Here is a 24,264-nt window from a genome sequence, read left to right as displayed (position 1 = left end):
AATGTGGTCTGTCTTTCTCAGATCTGAACCAGTAAATCAGCTGAGGACAATGTGGTCTGTCTTTCTCAGATCTGAACCAGTAAATCAGCTGAGGACAATGTGGTCTGTCTTTCTCAGATCTGAACCAGGCGTAAAAATAAGCTGTGGTATTTAAAGGTTTGCAATCAACCTAAATGGTTTGAATGAAGAGAGAACCAGTGTGACAGTTAGATCACTCCCACATGTGAACACATCATAGCCCAGGGTTCCCCAACAAGTTGGTTTTATTCATCCCTCCAAGTTTTTTTGTTTTGTTTTTTTAATGAAAAAAAAAAGAGTATATATTATTTTGGGGGCTTGGTGGGTTGTTTTCTTTGTTGGACATAAAAGACAGCTATTTGTTTGATGTATAACTTTTTACCCCTTTTTCATGATATCCAATTGGTAGCTAAAAGGCTTGTCCCATCGCTGCAACTCCCGTAAGAACTCGAGAGAGAGAGAGAGAGAGACGAAAGCCATGCGTCCTTCAAAACACAACCCTGTCAAACCGCACTGCTGGCTTAACCAGGAAGCCAGCCGCACCAATGTGCTGGAGGAAACACCGTACAACTGCCAGCTGTAGTCAGCATGCATGCACCCGGCCCACCACAGGAGTCGCAAGAGCGCATTTGGACAAGGATATCCCGGCCGGCCAAACCCTCCCCTAACCCAGACGACACTGGGACAATTTTGCGTCGCCTCGTGTATCCCAATCACGGCCGGCTGCGACACAGCCCAGGATCGAACCCAGATCTGTAGTGACGCCTTAAGCACGGCAGTGCCTTAGACCGCTGCACCACTCAGGAAGCCCTGCGATTTTAATTTCAGAAATCTGTTCCCAAGTATTCCCACACATAATAGAGAGATGTAATCGTACACAAATAATAATTAATAATAATTGATTGGATTTATATAGCACATTTCTACTAACTGAGGTACTCTAAGCGCTTTACATAGTAGGGGGAAACTCATCTCATCCACCATCAATGTGTAGCACCAACCTCAGTGATGCACAGGGACCATTTTTGTGCCAGAACCACACATCAGCTATCAGATGAGGAGCTGAGGAGTGATATATGTCAATTAGGAATGAAGGGGATGATTAAGTGGCCATGATGGAATGTGGCCAGATTGGGAATTGAGCCATGACACCGAGGTGAACACCCCTAATCTTACAATAAGCGCCATGTGATTTTGAGTGACCACAGAGAGTCAGGACACCCGTTTTAACGTCCCATCCGAAAGACGGCACCCTATGCACGACAATGTTCCTAAATGTAATTAAGGTTTGAAATTATTCAATTTTTGTCAAATATTATATCCTTCTAGGCTTCTTGCGGTCAGTTTGCAGTGGAAATGTTTTTATTTTATTATTATGTTCCGGCCCCCCGACCGTCCGCTTCAAGAACAAATTGGCCAGTGGCTGAATCTAGTTGATGATGCCTAAGTTGACAGAGACACAGAGCCAGCAACAGCAGGGCTGTGCTGTGGTCGTCCACCACAGCAGGATGAGAACTGCATCAAGTATGAACATGGTGTAGACACTGACTCTTAATTGAGCATAACTGCTGTTTTTCTGGTCCCTGAATTCATTTAAATTCAATTCAACTTTATTTGACCCTACGGCTATTACAATTTGAATGACGTTCCCAGAATAGACCTTTGTTTGAGCAGTAAAGTAGTCTTACCAGGGCTGGGGTGAATTTAGAAATGGAATTCAAATGAATTTCATTATGACTGAGCTACTGTAAAAGTGTTGTGTGTCTGTAGCATGGAACAGCTCAGCTTCATCCTGAGGTATTTATTTACACTATCACCCCACACACCCATGTCTTGCACTCAGTTTCTCAACCTATCACATCTGTCCAGCAATAACATGACATCAACGATCCATGTGCACTTGTAATTGACTACATTTTGGGTGCAAGGCTTGGACCCAGTTGGATCCAGTTTCCTCCAGAGTTGATGAAGTACAAATGCTGTACAACATTCTGTTTTGTGAGCTAATATAATTTTAGTCCAATCTCTCTGGGAAAAATAAAATAAATATGAACATTTCAAAACACACAATGTCGTCTGCAACTGACGAAATCTGGGGGAAATCAACGTAGAAGACCGTCCTTGAGAGCCTTCTCACCAATCGCCAAGTTATCACTCCCTAAGAGTCTACAGATCATATACCAACTTGAATTTGTGTAATAACAATCTCTCATGACAGCCTTAACATGTAGTGGCTGATTTGGTCGTGGGTGTAGAGTCTAGTGCAATAATAACTGTTCATATAGTGCTGAAATACTCTACTACAGTGTATGGAGCGACATGGGAAGTTAGCTTGTCTCAGTCCATGATCTATTCTAGTGTATTTCTATACCCATTGATCATTTAACCTTGTGTTACATGGATTGCTTGTTATTCAGATCACAGTCAGTGGTTGTAAAGGACTTTATCACACAAACTAAACATTCTTGAAGGTTAGAAAACCACTTGCTTTTTCTAACGCCCACTACGCTATGAAAGTGAGATTTTCCAACCAGAGAGTTCCTGTGAGCTTCTCAAGACAGGAAGAGGAACAGATGAGCCTCTAAGCAGGACACCCCCACAATCAGCGCACTCGTGTACGTATGTATTAGTACACCGAGTGTATGTGTGTGTCTGTGTGCACGTTTTTAAGGTGCACAAATAAACTAACACGTCCTTTTGTAGCACTGTAGACAGCATTATGTTCCTTCTTCTGAGTAATACAATGTAGGACTTCACACATAATTGGGCAGACATACAAGTACACATGGAGACAATGACTAATATTGTGCAAAGGTTCTGAAAAAGAACTAACTATGAAGCTGAGGAAACCAGGGGTTAGTTAGTCAACCTTTAAGCTGAACTTTAGTCACTTAATTTCCACGTAGAACAGGAATAATTGATACCCAAAAGGTGTTGTGAAGACCACGAGATGAACAAGGAGACAATTAAATGTCAAGTTGGTCAGGACAGGCTGAGATAGCAATAAAGGGCTACAACACCCCACCAGATCTGTGATTAAGCCCGGGTTTCAACCCAAGGCACGGCATAGGGCAGCCCAATAGACAACCGACAATTCACCTTTTAAAGGTAACTTATGTTTGAGCCAACGTTTCCAGTGTTGACCATGAATGCGATCTCTGCGAACATTGGGGAAATTACCTTTAAGAGGGTGTATTGTCAGCTGTTTAGTGTGCTGCTCTAGTAATGTGCCTTGTATTGAATCATGGACTAAGTCAACGAAAGGAGGTGGGGAAGGATGCAATTCTTAAATATTGGAACAGGGCCTTTGTTTCATGCCAAAGTTACCATGTGCACTAAAGCCTTCCAGTGTGATATTTACCGCTCAGAACACTACTGTGTGTATGATTATCACCCCTTGCTTCCTCTCCTCTCAGTCTACTCTTGGCCAACCAGGGCAGCAGACAGACGGTGTGAAGTCACAAATGCAGACACAACATGGAATGTCCAAGTCTTAAGACCCTGAGATATTTCTGAGCTCTCAATTCAACAGGCTTTATTGACATGGGAAACATATGTTTACATTGCCAAAGTCAGTGAAATAGACCATAAACAGAAGTGAAATAATCCACCAAACATGAACAGTAAATTACACTCACAAGTTTCAAAAGAATAGTCACCTTTCAAATGTCATATTATGGATATGCACAGTCTTGTAATGATGTGCAAATAGTTAAAGTACAAAAGGGAAACTAAATCAGCATAAATATTGATTGTATTTACAATGGTGTTTGTTCTTCACTAGTTGCCCTTTTCTTGTGGCAACAGGTCACAAATCTTGCTGCTGTGACGGCAAACTGTGGTATTTCACCCAACAGATACGGGAGTTTATCAGAATTTGATTTGTTTTGGAATTCTTTGTGGGTCTGTGTAATCGGAGGGAAATATGTCTCTCTAATATGGTCATACATTGGGCAGGAGGTTAGGAAGTGCAGCTCAGTTTCCACCTCATTTTGTGGGCAGTGTGCAAATACAGTAGCCTGTGTTCTCTTGAGAGCCAGGTCTGCCTACATCAGCTTTTCTCAATAGCAAGGCTATGCTCTCTGAGTCTGTAGATAGTCAAAGCTTTCCTTAGTTTTGGGTCAGTCACAGTTGTCAGGTATTCTGCCACTGTGTACTCTCTGTTTACGGCCAAGTAGCATTCCAGTTTGCTTAGTCTTTTGGTAAATTCTTTCAAATTTGTTAAGTAATTACATTTTTGTTGATTTGGTTGGGTCTAATTGTGTTGATGTCCTGGGGCTCTGTGGGGTGTGTTTGTGTACAGAGCGCCAGGACCAGCTTGCTTAGGGGACTCTTCTTCAGGTTCATATCTATGTAGGTGATGGCTTTGTTATAGAAGGTTTGGGAATCACTTCCTTTTAGGTGGTTGTAGAATTTAACGTCTCTTTTCTGGATTTTGATCATTAGTGGGTATGGGCTAATTATTCAGCTCTGTGTGCATTATTGGTGATTTACGTTGTACACTGAAGATGTTTTTGCAGAATTCTGCATGCAAAATCTTAATTAGGTGTTTTTCCCATTATGTGAATCTTTGGTTGGTGAGCAGACCCCAGACCTCACAACCATAAAGGGCAATGGGTTCTATAACTGATTCAAGTATTTTTTAGCCAGATCCTAAATAGGATGTCAAATGTTATGTTCCTTTTGATGGCGTAGAAGGCCCTTCTTGCCTTGTCTCTCAGATCGTTCACAGCTTTGTGGAAGTTACCAGTTGTGCTGATGTTTAGGCCGAGGTAAATATATTTTTTTGTGTGCTCTAGGGCAACGGTGTCTAGACAGAATGAATATTTGTGGTCCTGGCAATATGTGCTGAAGATCTAGGTGCTGCTGTAGGCCCTCCTTAGTTGGGGACAGAATAAACAGATCATCAGCAACCAGTAGACATTTGACTTCAGCTTCTATCCGGGTGCTGCAGACTGATTGAGTGACCTAGCCAATTTGTTGATATACAGTGCCTTCGGAAAGTATTCAGACCCCTTGACTTTTTCCAAATGATGTTACGTTACAGTCTTATTCTAAAATAGATAAGAACAAAACATCCTCACCACTCTACACACAATACCCCATAGTGACAAAGCAAAACAGTTTATTTTCAACGGAAATATCTTATTTACATAAGTATTCAGACCCTTTGCTATGAGACTCGAAATTGAGCTCAGCTGCATGCTGTTTCCATTGATCATCCTTGAGATGTTTCTACAACTTAATTGGAGTCCACCTGTGGTAAATTCAATTGATTGAACATGATTTGGAAAGGCATAAACCTGTCTATATAAGGTCCTACAGTTGCCAGCGCATGTCAGAGCAAAAACCAAGCCATGAGGTCGAAAGAATTGTCCATAGAGCTCCGAGACTGGATTGTGTTGAGACAGATCTGGGTAAGGGTACCAAAACATTTCTGCAGCATTGAAGGTCCCCAATAACACAGTGGCCTCCACCATTCTTAAATGGAAGAACTACCAAGACTACCAAGACTCTTCCTAGAGCTGGCCGCCCGGCCAAATTGAGCAATTGGGGGAGAAGGGCCTTGGTTACGGGGGTGAACAAGAACCCGATGGTCACTCTGACAGAGCTCTAGAGGTACCCTGTGGAGAGGGGACAACCTTCCAGAAGGAGAACCATCTCTGCAGCACTCCACCAATCTGGACTTTATGGTAGAGTGGCCAGAAGAAAGCCACTCCTTAGTAAAAAGGCACATGACAGCCTGCTTGGTGTTTGCCAAAAGGCACCTAAAGGACTCTCAGACCATGAGAAACAAGATTCTCTGGTCTGATAAAACCAAGATTGAACTCTTTGGCCTGAATGCCAAGCATCACGTCAGGAGGAAACTTGGCACGATCCCTACGGTGAAGCACAGTGGTGGCAACATCATGCTGTGGGGATGTTTTATTTAATGCCTATCGAATACACAGTGGGATATTGGTTATTTTGCACTTCCTAAGGCTTCCACTAGATGTCAACCGTCTTTAGAACGTTGTTTCAGGCTTCTACTGTGATGTGGGACCGTATGGGTGCTGTTTGACTAAGGGGTTCCATTGCTTTTCTACAGAAAATGGAATTCTCCGGTTGGAACATTATTGAACATTTATGATAAAAACATCCTAAAGATAGATTCTATATTTAGTTTGACAAGTTTCTTCGACCTGTAATATAACTTTTTGAACTTTTCGTCCGACTGGACCAGAACGTGCTTTTGGATTTGTTTACCAAACGCCCTAACAAAAGAAGCTATTTGGACATAAATGGACATAATTGATGGACATCATCGAACAAAACAAGCATTTATTGTGGAACTGCGATTCCTGAGAATGCACTGTATATGTTGAAGAGGGTGGGGCCGAAGCTGCATCCCTGTCTCAAAAGCTTTTTTGTTGCTCTCTCTCTCTCTGTCACTTATCTCTTTTCAAAAGGGTGACACGATCATTACTACACTATAAAACAGAAAACTGCATGGCTGGAAATGGTAAACTAATGAGAATGGAGGTTGAGTTAATATTTATTATAGCCTGTCAGTATCAGACAGACGAGGGAACTCTCATACAAATTTGTGAAAAAGTGCTTTACATTATAACCAGGATATCTCTGTGAGGGATGATCGGAGCAATGAGAAGGCTCCCGAATTCAGCTCTGACATCCCATTCAAAAGATGTGTGCTAGAAAATGTAACTAATTTTGTATATTCATTGGCCCCTCCTCCTTGTTTGACAACAGTTGTGCCCCATCACCCCCCACCCATTCACAAGAAATGTCCCATACCATTTCAACACCAGCTGACCTCCACCCAGACAGACACACTCTTACCCCTCCCATCTCAGCTCTGCGGGGAAATCCCATGGCTCTGGCCCCTGCATACGGACAGTTCCTGTTTACAAACCTGCCAGAGACCTTGAGGCCCTGTCACACTGAAGCTAAGCCACTGACCACTAGAGCATGACCAGAGTGAAACACCATGGGCTTGCACCCCACCCCCCCCCCCCCCCCTCTCTCTCTCTGATTATGCTCCTCTTTCAAAATCTCAAATTGTAAAGCCTGCAAAGATGACTGACAGCAACCATACAAATATAAAGAAAATAGTAATATCGGTAATGATAATGGCAATATATGAACTTGTTCATGATCTTATCTGGGACAGGTCAATGTGGGGGTGTAACTGCTTTGTTCTACTCACAGAAGGTTATATTTCTTCTGGGAGACTTTGTTTCCTCCTGCATTGTGCTGTGATGGTGGAAGAATTCCGTCCTCCTCACGTTAATAGAACGGATCATCTTTTTCCTGTTTTCCTGTACATTGTTACAGCCTCTATGTGTTTGCCTGCCTCTACTCTCACAGTCAAACAGACACCCGAGGAAGTAGTATAATAACTTGAGAGGAATTTGTTGATCTACTCCCAGGAGCAGTGAAGATGTGTTTTGAATTGAAAGTTAGGGGGCGGTAAATTTAATTGAACTAAATATCGAACTGCACAATTTAAAAGGCATTGGAACATTGGAATAACACATCTTATTGCACTGTGGCTTGCAGGAAGGTAGGCGGGCGGGCAGACAAGCATGTACGCACGCACGCACACATATTCTTATTAATAACATGTGTCAATGTAGAATATTTGTAAGCCCACTCTCACATGCAGACTCTTGCTGGATTCAGAGCCCCATGGAGCAACAACATTAAGGCTTTTACTGACGACTAATTCTCTGCTGTGTTTTCCTCTCATTATGCATTTCATTGACGTCTAGAGGAAGAGTTGAGGGGTAAATGAAGGACTTACTGTTCAGACAAAACTCCCCTCACTGTGCTCTACCACGCTGACTGCAATTATCTACCATGCTACAATTATGCTCAAATGATTTGTGAGGGAGGTCTTTACTTATCCACAGATCGAAGATCTCTGTAGAGACCTGAAAATAGTGTGCAGAGACGCTCCCTATCCAACCTGGCAGAGATTGAGTGAATTTGCAGAGAGAATGGGAAAAATTCCCCAAATACAGGCATGCCAAGCTTGTATCGTCATACCCAAGAAGACTCGAGGCTGAATACTTTAATGTGAGAGTTCTGTTGGTTTTTTAAATACATTTTCAAACATTAAAAAAAAAATGTTTTGCTTTGTCGTTATGGGGTATTGTGTGTAGATTGATGAGGAGAAAAAAAACAATTTAATACATTTTAGAATACTTTCCGAATGCACTGTACAGCATGCGTTATACATTTTAATGCTAGCCTCTTTGATAAAAATCCGATGAAGAGACTGCTGGTTAATGACAGATGCTCCACAGCTGTAAGTACCTTGTGCTTGCCAAACCAAGCCTCAAACACACTTGCCTTGTCATTACGGCTATAGTACAGAGTCAAGAAACCCCCTCTGGTTCAGTGCCTAGTCTACATTCACAGAAATCAGCGGAATGTCTGTCACTAATCCTAATGGCATTATTTAGGCTATAAAACACATTGTTGTTTCTCCAGTGAGTTGTTTCTGACTCTGGGTTGGTACACACCTTTGTTTTTCACATTGCTAGTAGGGAAGTAGGTGAAAACTGGATCCAGTATGCTACACATATGTATACATGTTTACAGTATACATACAGTAGCTATGTACTGTGTACATAATAATGATAAAGTAGGCTGCATCATATATGGACATCTGCATATCATTGCACGGGCACACAGTATGAGGGCAATTGCATTTTGACATAATAATTTTGTCATTCACGCACGCCTGTCATCATATCAAATTGTAATTAAAAGCGCATCAATTGTAACTTCATCTCGGATCATTTGGACCCAATGTCCAGCAAACTGACAGGGATTTGGAGCTCCCTATGTCCAAACATAGTGACTCCAGTCAGCGGTTTGGATGCCGCAGTATGCTGGAAGCATGAGGCTGGAAGGACACTAGCTCTTGAATTGGCTGTCATAGTTCTGGCAAAGATAGCACAGACACATATGGCGCAGCCACAACGATACAAACGAACACAGACACATACACAGCATATACACACACACACACACACACACACACACACACACACACACACACACACACACACACACACACACACACACACATACACACACAGAGTACACACACACACACACAGAGTACACACACACACACACACAGAGTACACACACACACACACAGAGTACACACACACACTCACAGAGTACACACACACATAAAGAGTACACACACACACAGAGTACACACACACACAGAGTACACACACACAGAGTACACACACACAGAGTACACACACACACACACACAGAGTACACACACACACAGAGTACACACACACAGAGTACACACACACAGAGTACACACACACACACACACAGAGGACACACACAAAGACAAATACATAAAGAGAGAAAAGGATGGCAAGCTAAAAAGCAGTTACCAATGGACCACATTGCATCCACACAAGATGGTGTATTTTCAAGCAGGATCAGCTCAGCTACTGCTAGTGCATGTGTGAGGTGAAGGTACAGAAAGGCTGGATTGTAAATGTGCTTTGTCTCCAATGTGTCTGTTGCAAAGCTCCTAGTGGTCTGTTGCTGATGGCATCACTGAACAGATGCAACGCCGTCAGTCTCACTCTGAGCGAACCCTTTACGACTTAATGCAAACAACAGCTGCCTCGCAGGCCAGGGGGACAGAAAGGGGCAGAGACGGTACTAGTAGCAGAGGGGACCGAAGGAGCACAGCTGTCTGTCCCAAAATATACCAGGGCGGGCACCTGCGGGTATGTCAGCAACTGTGGCCAGGCCTCGTCAGACTGGCGAGACAATAGGCAGCATTGAGGAGAGCAGACTGGCACACTTATCTCTTTGTGCTGGTCACCCACGGGATTTTAAAGAAGAGTCTTCTTAACTGACCATACTGTGTGATATTGGAGACAACAATGACAACATGATATGGTATCTGAGTGTCTGGACAGACCAAAGATACACTATGGAGGTTGAGTTGCTAATAATTTACGTTCAATGTTTGCTTGAATCTTGGCTGTGAGGTTCATGATATAATATGAATCAATTTATTATCTCATGAAAGCACACAAATCCTTTGGAACGTTTGCCACTTTGCCACTCTGGCCAGTGAAGTCATTTCAGGACAATACTTCTATCCAAAGGTCCTGTATAGCCTCTTTAACTGGTCTTGTTGCGTGATATTGGAGAACAATGATGACATTATGTGGTGTCCTGAGTTTCCAGACAGAACTTTAAAAGCATTATTATATTCAGTGATGTACCTCACTTTGGAATGAAACACATGACATTTACACACCCTAGGTTGATCCTCCTGCTACAGAGTGATGCAGTGATGCAGCGTTAATGTAACGTTAGTGCAAAGTTGGCATATAAATGTATCGTTTGCTCTTAGAATTGTAATATTTAAACTGCAAAACCCCACTGCACTTTGTATACCAGGGTTGGCTGGCCTTCTCTAGTCACTCGTAGGCTCAGTCACTGGTATATTTTTATTTACAAAGCCATTTTGGGTTTACTACCTTTTTATTTGTGCATTTTTATTGTTCAGAAATGTGGTGGGTACTCTCTTCGTTCGTTGGACTTTATCCTGCTAACTGTTCCCAAATGTCCGAACTGAATTTGGTAAAAAGGCTTTGTCCCGATTGGTGTTTTTAAATCACTGATGAAGGATTTTGAGGCTGATTCCCTGACCTGTCAATGTTTTTAATTTGCTGTTTTATACTCTTGTGAATTCAATGGTTTTTACTAGATTACTTGTAGTTTTTCCATGTTGTCTGTCTGTAATTTTTTTGTAATGACTTGGTGCTGCCTATCTTGGCCAGGGCGCTCTTGAAAAATATATTTTAATCTCAATGAGCCCTTCCTGGTTAAATAAAGGTTAAATAAAAAATAAAATAAAAAATATGTATAATAAAATAACTAATGGCTCCTGTAGCAAAAAAGTGAACCCCACTGATATGTTAAACAATATGCTAAAACAATCCAAGGAATCTCATTTACATAACTATTTCAAATACAGAGAAAATGACCTGAACAAAAACACCAAAAAAAGAATCACGCATAATAAAAGCACTATTCTACATCCAATGTTGCTGCTTAAGAAGGGGGAGGCAGCTAGAACAATTCCCTTTAAAATATAGGTTCCACTGTGTCAGCCCCTATGTCGTCCACTCATGCTCCAACACTTCAGACTTTCCAGCCACAGTTAACAGATATGTCCCACTCATCATCACAGAGGAAGACAAGACAGGAACAGCACATACTGTAGGTACCAGCATATTTACACAATTTTCCACAAACCTCTCCGGCAAATACTCAGAACATTACAGAGGTGTGGAGATAAAAAATGACAAACTAAACTGCTCAGAAACCGGGGGGAATGCTCTAAGACGGCATTGTAAGCATACTGTGTTACTTGAACTGCGACTAGGCTGCAATTTTCAGAGATGTCAAAAACAGTGTTTGCCTGCACTAAACCAAATCATATGAGCCAGAAATATCCCTAGAAGCTGCAGTGGATTGCAATTTTGGATTATGCGGTGAGCATAGTTAATTGGTGAAAGCCGCATTTACTACTACACACGAAATGTGTGGTGAACATCCCTGGAAAAGAGTCATGAGCAGAATAATGAGATATTATATACCTACTCTTTTCCAGCTTTTCCTTAGAGTAAATATAATCATAAAAACATATACAGTACACAGTTATACAGAATATAGATATAGAGTAAATATATTGTTAAAAATAAACTGTACAGGCTGTGTCTTCCTAAATATATTTTTGGTCATCATCAGCTTAAACCAAGTAGTAGAAGACTTGGAAGAGAATCTGAAAGCCTGCATCAGACCAAGCCATGGAACGCAGTATAAACGAAGTCCCCAGAGAGTATTGAAAACTCAGAGCCTGATTATGAGATAGCAGCTCAAGAACAGAGGAATTCAGATGGGAAGAACACTGTCCAATGCCAGACTAACTGTCGCCATTTGCGTCGGCTAATGAATCAAATCAAAACAGTACCAATGTGTTCCAATTAATGAACACTGTTTTAATCAGTCGTAGCAAATACTGAGGGAGAAACGACAAACCTCAAGGGCAGCATTTCACAAAAGCATCTCTGAGGCGTATTGTTTTGAACCCTTGGTGTAAATGCAAACCAAAAGAGTAATTTGTTTGTAGACTGTGAGAATGATGTCAGTCAGTGGCAGCAAATAGGGTATCTGGTCATTGTTGGAGTCTAAGCAAGTGCCATAAACATTTTCTTTGCTAAATGCCTTAACCATTTTAATTGATTGTCTTGTCTTGAAACAATTAGGCACTAAACATACAACACAAGAATAGAGCACTTCATACCCTCTATTCAGGGTTTCATAGCCTCTATTCTTGTGTTGTATGTTTAGTGCATTATTTACCATCAACCAAATAAAAAGGAACTGATGCCAAACAGACAATGAAGTGAAATGAGAGAGGGCTTTTTCCCCTAAGGGCAGAGTTGTACATTAGACACAACTACACCAGTATACTGAGTGCATGGCACAACCAACCGAGAAGCCTCACGTGCAGGGTCAAATCATTGGCCCTTGGGGTGCCCTAAAAAAATGTACATTCATTAGTGGTTCAAGCAGCGAAGCTGGCTGAAACACTATTATGTTTGTAGGCTTTCATTATTCAGGTTCTCGTTGGATTTACAATGGTGCCGGAAGGGCTCCTAACCGACTGTGCTATTTTTTGTGATTTTACGCATTGTTTGTAACTTATTTTGTACATAATGTTGCTGCTACCGTCACTAAGGACCGAAATCAGAACAGAGATTACTCACCTCGAACTGGACAAAGATTTTTTCTTTTATGAGTCCAACGCGAAGGATATACTGCTTCTCCGAGACAGGCCCAAATCCCTGTCATTCGCGTGAAGAAAATATGGAAATATAGGGGGCAGAGATCAGCATGCCTTGTGACAATTTGTCAGCGAACGACAGATTTTTACCTTGTCAGCTCGGGGATTCAATCTTGCAACCTTTCCGTTACTAGTCCAATGCTATAACCACTAGGCTACCTGCTGCACTGTGGTCGAAGGCACTGCATCGCAGTGCTATCTGTGCCACTAGAGATCCTGGTTTGAGTCCAGGCTCTGTCGCAGCCGGCCACGACCGGGAGACCCATGGGGTGGTGTGCAATTGGCCCAGTGTCGTCCGGGTTAGGGAAGGGTTTGGCTGGCAGGGATGTTCTTGCCCCATCACGCTCTAGCAACTCCTGTGGCGGGACGGGCTCAAAGCACGCTGACACGGTCGCCAGGTGTACGGTGTTTCCTCCGACACATTGGTGCGGCTGTGTTCCGGGCTATGCGGGCATTGTGTCAAGAAGCACCGTGGCTTGGCTGGGTTGTATTTTGGAGGATGCACGGCTCTCGACCTTTGCCTCTCAAGTCCGTACAGGAGTTGCAGCAATGAGACAAAATTGTAACTACCAATTGGATAACCACGAAATTGGGGAGAAAAAGGGGTAAAAGTTTGTTTTTTTTATACAAAAAAAATACTAAAAACTGTGATGTCTTATGTTTCACTGAGTCAGGGCTGAAAGATGACATGGATAATATACATTTGGCTGGGTTTTCCGTGCAGCGGCAGGACAGAACAGGGGTGGGGGTGTGTGTCTATTTGTCAATAACAGCTGGTGCGCGATGTGTAATATTAGTATCGCGTTATTGCTCACGAGGTTAAGTACCTCATGATAAACTGTAGACCACATCAACCAAGAGAGTTTATGTATATTTTTTGTCGTCGTCTATTCACCACCGCAAACCGATGCTGGCACTAAGACCGCACTCATGGGGCCATAAGCAAATAAGAAAATGCTCATCCAGAAGCGGCGCTCCTAGTGGCCGGGGACTTTAATGCAGGCAAACTTAAATCCGTTTTACCTCATTTCTACCAGCATGTCACATGTACAACCAGAGGGGAAAAAAACTCTAGACCACCTTTACCCCACACACAGAGATGCATACAAGCTCCCCCTCATCCTCCATTTGGCAAATCTGACCATAGTGCTATCCTCCTGATTCCTGCTTACAAGCAAAAACTAACGCAGGAAGTACCAGTGACTCGCTCAATATGGAAGTGACCAGATGACATGTATGCTACGCTGAAGGATTGTTTTGCTAGCACAGACTGGAATATGTTCAGTGATTCATCCAATGGCATTGAGGAGTATACCACCTAAGTCACCAGCTTCATCAATAAGTGCATCAATGACGTCATCCCCACATTGACCGCACATTCATATCCCAACCAGAAGCCATGGATTACAGGCAGCATTCACACCAAGCTAAAGGCTAGAGCTGCCGCTTTCAAGGAGCGGGACACTAATCCGGATGCTTATAAGAAATCCCGCTATGCCCTCAGACGGACCATCAAACAGGCAAAGTGTCAATACAGGACTAAAATTGAATCCTACTACACCGGCTCTGACGCTTGTCAGATGTGACAGGGCTTGCAAACTATTATGGACTACAAAGGGAAACCCAGACACGAGCCTACCAGACGAGCGAAATGCCTTTTATACTCACTTTGAGGCAAGCAACACTGAAGAATGAATGAGAGCACCAGTTGTTCCGAATAACTGTGTGATCACGCTATCCGTAGCCGATGTGAGCAAGACCTTTAAACAGGTCAACATTCACAAGGCCGCGGGGCCAGACGGATTACCAGGATTGTACTCAGAGCAATTGTTTTACCTTTATTTAACTAGGCAAGTCTGTAAAGAACAAAATCTTAATTACAATGACGGCCTACCCCGGCGACGCTGGGCCAATTGTGTGCCGCCCTTTGGGACTCCCAATCACAGCCGGATGGGATTCAGCCTGGATTCGAACCAGAGACTGTAATGACGCCTCTTGCACTGAGATGCAGTGCCTTAGACGACTGTGCCACTCAGGAGCCCATGCATGGACCAATTGGCAAGTGTCTTCACTGACAGTCTGTAATACCTACATGTTTCTAGGAGACCACTATAGTCCCTGTGCCCAAGAAAGCGAAGGTAACCTGCCTAAATGACTACCGCCCCGTAGCACTCACGTCAGTAGCCATGAGGTGATTTGAAAATCTGGTCATGGCTCACATCAACACCATCATCCCGGAAACCCTAGACCCACTCCAATTCGCATACCGCCACAACAGATCCACAGATGATGCAATCTCTATTGCACTACACACTGCCCTTTCACAAATGGACAAAAGGAACACCTATGTGAGAATGCTGTTCATTGACTACATCTCAGCATTCAACACCATAGTGCCCACAAAGCTCATCACTAAGCTAAGGACCCTGGGACTAAACACAGACTCCCTCTGCAACTGGATCCTGGAGCTTTAACCTCTGCACATCGACTTGGTACTTATACCCCCTGTATATAGCCTCGTTATTGTTATTTCTTACTTTTTATTTTAAAAAATTACTTTATTTTATTTAGTAATTATAACTCTATTTCTTGAACTGTATTGTTGGTTAAGGGCTCGTAAGTAAGCATTTCACAGTTAAGTCTACACCTGTTGTATTCGGCGCATGTGAGAAATAAAATGTTACTTATTTGGTAAAAATGCTAATTCCCGTGAGATGGTAAGGTTTAGGAGGGTGCAACTTGGCATGATGGTAAAGGCCCATGGGCCACACTCCCTAATGCAATGTCATGCCAATTGGCCAGATGGTGGCACTATAACAAGCAATTGAAACTGCAAAATTTGAAAGGTTGGTGCTAGGGTTGCACATTTTGGGGAATATTCAGAGGTGGAAACTTTCCGTGGGAATTAACGGGAATATATGGGAATTAACGGAAAATATATGCAAATTAATATTAATACCATTTAAATGTAGATGTTTTTTGCATTGGATATATTTACCATATCATATGGAGACAGAAACATAAACATATTACCTTATCAAAAGTAGACATAATTGCCAATGATTAAATCCTTCCAATAGAAATAAAAAAAATGTTTAGTTATGAATTGAACTTTAATTAAATGAGTTGACTATTCACATGGGATTATTTCACTGAACAACAAAAGAAAGGGAATATTGAATGATCCCCAATGACCCATCGCATCTCCCAAAAATGTTTTCAACATACATCTGTAAAATTATAGTCCAGAAACTAAAGCTTTGGTTGTCCTCCTCTCAGGCTTCCATGTCTTCTCCCTGAACCTCCTCAATGTCCACCTCTTAAACATCAGACTCTGAGGCCTCATCTTCAGTTACTTTCCAAACTTGTTGATAATGTCTCGTTGTCAGGCTCAAGAAGCCTCAAAATTGGATGGCCACCATTTTTTTCGACCCTTGAATTGATCAGCCTGTTGCATGCTTTGGTGTGTGTGTTCCCAAACAAGGACCAGTTGCGCTCTGAGGCGGCTGATGTGGGTGGGATTTGGAGGATGATGGAGAGGCAACAGGAGAAAGAGCCTCAGATCCACAAAGTTCATTCCACCAGGTGGCTGATGAGATGTTGACATGACTGCCCTATTGCATCTCCATCCCAAAGCCCTTGCTTGGATGTGTACTTTGCCAGACTGCCAAGAGCCTTGCCCTCATCCTGGCCAAGGTGGCGAGACACGGTAGTGATGACACCATAAGCCTTGTGGGTCTCTGCACCAGACAGGATGCTCTTGCCAGCATACTTGGGGTCCAATATGTACGCTACGGCATGTAGGGCTTCAGGCAGAAGTCTTCATGATTTTTTACCTATTTCACAACTGCAGTTTCCTCTGCTTGGAGCAACAGTGAAGTGGGCAGGGCAGTACGGATTTATTTGCTTATATCTACAAGCAGAGTCTGAACATCAGACAGGATGGAATTGTCTCCCTCAATCCGTGCAATGGCTACTGCTATAGGTTTCAGGAGTTTCAGGCTGCTTACCACTCTCTCCCAAAATACATCATCCAGGAGGATCCTCTTGATGGGGCTGTCCATATCGGCAGACTGTGATATGGCCATTTCTTGGAGAATCGTTCCCCTACAGGAGACTGTCAAACATGATGACCACACCACCCCAACGGGTGTTGCTGGGCAGCTTCAATGTAGTGCTCTTATTTTTCTCACTTTGCTTGGTGAGGTAGGTTGCTACTATAACTTCATGACCCTTCACATACCTAACCATTTCCTTGGCTCTCTTGTATACTGTATCCATTGTTTTCAGCCCATGATGTGCTTGAAGAGCAGATTCAATGCATGAGCAGCACAGCCAATAGATGTGACGTGAGGGAAGGACTCACATTACCTGTGAGCATCAGAGGTGAACCAGTTGCATACACAGCTCAAGCAAGACATTCATCAGCATTTCTCTGACTACGTTCCTCCATTGAGTCATCTGATTCCAGGAGGACCATGAGCTGTTGCTATCAATCAGTCATCTGATTCATCATTTTCACCTCGAATAGAAGTAGAGGGACTTTTGTCAGAGGTTGCTTGTCGTGAGCGCTGGGGGAATTTTATGCACTTGGCCAGATGATTCTGCATCTTTGTTGCATTCTTCACATATGATTTGGCACAGTATTTACACATTTACACCACTTTTTCTTCTCCATTAGCTGCAGTGAAATGTCTCCACACATCATTTAGTGCCCGTGGCATTTTCCTGTAAAGATTAGAAAAAAAATATTTAAAAATATAATACAATTCCATGTACAGATACATAGTTAAGCAGTTAGGTTAAACAACTCCTTTGTAAGATACATTTTTTAAATGACACTTGTATGGAAACAGGTGAATTAACAATCCTCGGTTAGCAGTCTCAAGCAAGCTAAAACCCACATGGTAGCAAAACATGGTAACAAGTTAGAGATTATTTAAACACACTTTGCTGTAGGCTATTATTTACTAATTAACAAAAAATAATGTATGTCATATAAAATATATTCACCCCACCCAGTATTGTAATCAAAACTTACCAGAAAGCACGTAGTCCTTAGTTCATACAGTGTAGTAGTGTGGGCTCAATAGCATCTCATTAGTGTGCAAGATCTTGAGAATCAGCTGTACATGTGATGGAAGAATGCACTGTGCATGCAGAGGGTTGCAATTCCATTGAAATGAGGATAGTTTAACCAAAATATGCCACAAGACCTAGAATTGCCTTATGTGTATCCCATAAAAAAAGGTTCACTGTTATAAGCAATTTTGATGAATTTAAGCAAAATTCCCCATATTCCAGGGCTTTACTTCCCATGGAAAATTTCAGCAAAATTTACCAGAAGGTTTCCGACCCTTTCCAACCCTAGTCGGTACATAGGTCCCTCTCCTCACAAGGAACAAATGAGCCTCAAGAATGCATAAGGTCCGCAATGATGGATTTTCTGCCATTTGTAATTCTTTGTTAAAACACTACTCCTCTGGCAGCGAATGACCGATTTGCGTGAAACATGAATTATATTATGTATGGACCAAGGTCTCTCAACCCAATATTTTCCAGGCTAGCATCTCAAACAACATGGCCGCTACTGACCAATAAATATTAATGTGGGCGTGGTCTGGCACATAAATGCATATAAATCACACACAGATATTTGTATTGTAACAAAACTTGATAAACTTGATGTTCCAATCACTGTCTATACTCAACGTATGCAAGCACATTCAGGTCAACCACACAGTGGCGCTATAACGGGCACATGTTGATATCTCTTGATCTGTTTGACTTCGAGTGATACATTTTGCACACATGCTCAGGGATATGAGTCCAGCTAATCTGTACTGTATGGTTCAGTTTGGCCACATGGCGGCGCCATTTGACAGGAAAAACATTCATGCAAGCTCATTGGCTCATAGCAGACATATTGTTTAAAGGTAGAGTCCTGGAAAAACGTGTATTTAAAGATATCGGTACATAGATGCTATATACCAAATTTGGTGTGAATCGGTCTAGCAGTTGTGGAGAAGATGTTTAAAGTCGTCAACATCATTAAAATTGGTCCAAAAACCAACAGAAGCATATTGCATGATCTTTCGATGTTGAGTTCTGATATTTGGCAAGCGTGGTAAGGAGTACAGTTCATCCTAGGGAAATGTTGAAATTTCTCCTGGTGGTGGCGCTATGGGGCCAAAGTGTGAGCCCTGGCATGGCTGTTTGCAGCTATATTTATCTTTATTTTGGGAGTGCACAGCACGCACCGCCAGGTATGACTGGAATCAAATCCCTGCTGAAGGGTTGTATGTTTGGTAAAATGCCAATGTGTAGAAAGCAAGTCTGAAAAACAGCACCTCGTGACTGAGTTTCATCATCCCAGATGTTATTCGGTACATTGTTGCCTTTTGCTCTTTCACTCCTCAGTGATATCTCTCACACACTGTAGCTACTGTGGTTCATCCCACCATAGAATATCTAGTAAATGTCAGTTGATGCTGACCCAGCTTTGTTCCCCTTCTGCATTGTCATTCTCCTAAGCATCTAAGTGAATATCCGACTGCTTGACTATTTCAGTCCATTCACAGCGTCCAGTGATTCCAACATGCTCTCAGGCAGCCCCTTCTCCCCCTCCCTGGACCAAAACACTAGTCAGTGACAGAGGTGGCAGATATGATGAATCTCCTAGTGTATGTCCCTTTAAGTCAGCCAGGAAATGTAGTGGGGTCAATACTTGAGTGAGGGAGATAGAGAGAGAAAGAGGAAGAGGTTATTAATAACTTGCTCTGTCATGGCCGAGCAGTCACGGGCTGTCTAATGTAAAAGAGCTTGTGGCTTCTCTCACAGCTTCTAGGCATTCTCTCCCCCTCTTTCTTTCTCTCTCTGCTGACAAAGGGAGCCTCGGGGCATTCCTACTGCCATGTGTGTGTGCGCATGCGTAATGTCTGTGACCATTCAGCATGCAAGTCACAACAGACTCCCTATGACATCTGACCTCAATGTCTAGGAGGTAATACAGATTTGAGACTGGGACTTAAAAGTGTGAGATGTAAAATAATACTATTGTGAATAGCTATGATAATAATCACTGGGATGCATATTTACTATTTTACTGAACAATGATGTGGGTTGTGATCCTGATCACATAGAAATTATGCAATTGATATAAGTTTGAAAAGTTAACAATGTATTTACTCTCTATAATGGTGACATGAGGACAACTGTAAATGCTTCCTTACATGGTGGGTCTGTCTGAGTCTGTGAGTCTCTCCAAGTTAGGACCCAGCTGACATAACAGTTGTATACTGTGCTGCAGTAATTTGGTCACATCAAGAACAGTCAATCCATTCAGCTCAAAACATAAAATTGAGCGTGATCCATATGACACACAGTCTCTCTCTCTCAAGGTCACGTAATTTCAGTTTCTTCCAGACTTAAAAACGTTTTCTGTTGGCTATCATATCTGTGTAGGTGAAGTGTATATCTCATCTCATCAATACCATCAGCATTTATAAGAATTCCAGCTTACATACAGTCTCCACCAACTACCATTAATGTCTATTGAGCACCAAACTCCAACCCAGACCAAGAGCAACATTCATGATTACAGTAGCCTATGACATGACCTATTGAGACAGCCCGGTTTCATAGAGTAGACGTTACATAGTAAATAAAAATCTGGGGCACTCAAATTAATATGATATGTTATGTTTTGTATGTTTTGTATTGTTACATAAGACAACCTGGACTCAGGGATAGACGCGATACAGTAAAAACAAATCCGAGACACTGAAATTAGTATAATATGTTATGTTTTGTATAGTATGTATTAATATATGATATGTTACAAATTCCAATTTGTACAATATATTACACATTTGCAATACGTATAATAAGTTACGAATTCCAATTTGTTGTGGCTAAAGTTAGCTAGGGGGCTAATGTTAGCTAAGCAAGGGGATAGGCATTAAGGCTAGGGTTAAGGTTAGGGTTAGGTGTTAAGTTAATGGGTTAATGTTAGGGGAAGGGTTAGTTAACATGCTAAGTGGTTGCAAAGTAGCTAAAAAGTAGTTGCAAATTAGCTAAAAAGTAGTATGTAGTTGCAAAGTTGTTTGTTAGCTAAAATTGTCTGCGATGAGATTCGAACACGCAACATTCGGGTTACTTGTTTTAATGGTGTTGGTTGTTTGTCTTGATTTTCTAGTGTTGATTTTAGTTTTTTGAACAACAGTTAATGGTCACATGAAATTACTTATGGGCTGCTTGTAAAACCCATACAGCGCTGTGAAGCGCAGAGCTAGAGATATGACGTCATGTAATAGCATGTACGGCCACTAACTTCCAATTTAGGTGTTTATTAGTGCCCAAATCTTCCAATTTCAACAAGTATACATACGTGTAAGACTGTAAAGGGCTACCATATCATACTAATTTGAGTGGCCCAAATTGCCCAGATTGGCAATTACATCTAATTCTATGAGGCCAGGCTGTTACTTAAGGTAAAAACAAAAAGGTAGGTGGATGGTCGTATAACGTGAACACAGCCTGAATCTCATCACGGACAACTTCAGCATTTTGCAAGTATTTACTACTTTTTAGCTACTTAGCATGTTAGCTAACCCTTCCCCTAACCCCAATCTTAACCCTTTAACTTAACTCCTAACCTTAACACTAACCCCTAGCCTAGCTAACAGTAACCACTTAGCTAACATTAGCATTACCCACCTAGCTAACGTTAGCCACAACAAATTGGAATTCATAACATATCATACAGTGCCTTCAAAAGGTATTCATACCCCTTGACTTATTCCACATTTTGTTGTGTTGCAGTCTGAAATCAAAATGGATTAAATATATTTTTCCTCGCCCATCTACACACAATACCCCATAATGACGAAGTGAAAACATGTTATTAGAAATTTTTGCAAATGTATTGAAAATAAAATATAGAAATATCTCATTTACATAATTATTCCACACCCCTCAGTCAACACGTTAGAATCACCTTTTGGCAGGGATTATAGCGGTGTCTTTCTGGGTAAGTCTCTAAGAGCTTTACACACCTGGATTGTACAATAATAGTACATTATTCTTTTTCAAATTCTTCAAGCTCCGTCAAGTTGGTTGTTGATCATTGCTAGCCAGCCATTTTCAAGTCTTGTCATAGATTCTCAAGCTGATTTAAGTAAAAACTGTAACTAGGCCACTCATTAACATTCAATGTCATCTTGGTAAGCAACTCCAGTATATGGCAGTATACTCCAGTATTTGGCCTTGTATTTTAGGTTATTGTCCAGCTGAAACGTGAATTTTCCTCCCATTGTCTGCTGAAAATTTTACCTGTGCTTAGCTCTATTCCGTTTATTTTTATCCTAAAAAACTCCCTAGTCATTGCCAATGACAAGCATACCCATAACATGATGCATCCACCACCATGCTTGGAAATATGAAGAGTGGTACTCAGTGATGTGTTGGATTTTCCCCAAACATAACACTTTGTATTCGGGAAAAAAAGTTAATTTAGTTTCCTAATTTTTGATCAGTTTAACATTAGTGTGTTATTGCAAACAGGATGCATGTTTTGGAATATTTTTATTCTGTAAACGCTTCCTTCTTTTCACTCATGTAGGTTAGTACTGTGGAGTAACTATAATGTTGGTGATCCATCCTCAGTTCACAGCCATTAAACTCTGTAACTGTTTTAAAGTCACCACCATGAAATCCCTGAGTGGTTTCCTTCCTCTCCGGATGCCTGTATCTTTATAGTAACTGGGTATATTGAAACACAATCAAACGTGTAATTATTATCTTCATCATGCTCAAAGGGATTTTCAATGTCTACATTTTTTTTTACTACCAATAGGTACCCATCTTTTGTGGATGAACCTGTGTTTGAAGTTCACTGCTCGACTGAGAGACCTTACATATAAATTGTATGTGTGGGGTACAGAGATGAGGTAGTCATTCAAAAATCCTCAAGACTATTATTGCACACAGAGTGAGTCCATGCAATTTATTATGTGACTTGTTAAGTGGTACATTTTTACTCCTAAACTTATTTTTCTCCTAAACTTTGCCATAACAAAGGGATTGACTACTTATTGACTCGACATTTCAGCTTTTCATTTTTTATTAATTTGTAAAAATGTCTAAAAGCATATTTCTACTGACATTATGGTGCAATTTGTGTAGGCCAGTAATAGAAAATCTAAATTTAATCAATTTAAAATTCAGTAACACATCATACGAATTGTAATTCGCAACACATCATATGAATTGTAATTCGTAACACATCATACGAAATGGATCCAAAAATAATATATACCCTACCAACGTAACATATCATACTAACTTGAGTATCCTGGGTTTTAGTTTTGTATAATACGTCTACCCCTACCCCTGAGTACAGGTTGCGTGAGGGTTTCTGGTCATGAGGAAAAGTAGGCAACTGCCAGCCAATTGCGCATGGCGAGAAAGAGAATGGGGATCAATACTTTGCCTTCAAAGGTGAAATACGACAGTGCGTCAGAAAACATTATTTTTAACAATGCAAATTGTCATTTTAACACATGCTAAAACTATACCTAAAGAGCTAGTGTTCATCTCTACGAGTGACTCGGATAAAGTACACAGTAGCCTACTTACGCCCTGGCTTTGGGGAAACCCATCGATAAGAGGACGTCCAAATTCGATCCATATTTCACAGTGCCCGATACTTTCGGCCGAAGGCTTCGCGGGATGATTTTGCTGAAGAGATCCTCTTTTGCAGCCATGATTCAGGATTCCATTGGTTTCAGACTAGATCCAGTCTACGATACTGTAGCGAGTGGCGGGGAAAGATATCTAATAGTCTACAACCGATCATTTTTGTGAGCAAGTGCGGTCGCTCCCTCCCCGCCCCCAGAAACTCAAATTATGTCTGCTGCTGCGATTTGAATTTTAAAAGGAAAGATACGTGCAGAGCGCACGGGATTTATTATGAATTTTCGCCTCTTCTCTGTATGGGACCCATTGCGGTATGCTAAATTATAGTAGCCGAATAATAATAGGTATACTAGCATAATAATAGACTATTCAGTATAGCTTGAGCCAAAAATAAAAGAGAATTGTAGATAGTGAGCAATATGTAATACAGAGTAACGTTAGACCCAGTCTAATATGGAACAATAAATAAATAAGTGAAATTAGGCTACTAATAAACTGCATTTGCCTAATAAATTAATAACCCATATTTATTCAATGTTCATAAAAAGACAATGTGTTACATTTATAAAATGACTCACAAACCATTACCTGGCACATTAATTTCACAACTGTCTCATCATATACCATTC

General features: G+C 41.5%; 1 protein-coding gene across 2 annotated transcripts in view; it reads right to left on the bottom strand.

Moving 5' to 3' along the window:
* LOC139385557 (ubiquitin-associated and SH3 domain-containing protein B-like) overlaps positions 1-23,853 on the bottom strand; it is a 41,503-nt gene extending 17,650 nt beyond the window's left edge. Inside the window, exon 1 of one of the 2 annotated variants that reach the window (XM_071130727.1) lies at positions 23,576-23,853. In XM_071130727.1, the coding sequence (XP_070986828.1) occupies positions 23,576-23,703 (128 nt within the window). In that variant the 5' untranslated portion in view covers positions 23,704-23,853. The remainder of the gene's footprint in view (positions 1-23,575) is intronic. The other variant, XM_071130726.1, reaches the window with a different exon arrangement.
* Positions 23,854-24,264: the final 411 nt, after the last annotated feature.

The sequence above is a fragment of the Oncorhynchus clarkii genome, chromosome 27, assembly GCF_045791955.1.
Source record: "Oncorhynchus clarkii lewisi isolate Uvic-CL-2024 chromosome 27, UVic_Ocla_1.0, whole genome shotgun sequence".
Classification (NCBI taxonomy): domain Eukaryota; kingdom Metazoa; phylum Chordata; class Actinopteri; order Salmoniformes; family Salmonidae; genus Oncorhynchus; species Oncorhynchus clarkii.
This window is presented reverse-complemented; position numbering and strand designations above follow the sequence as displayed.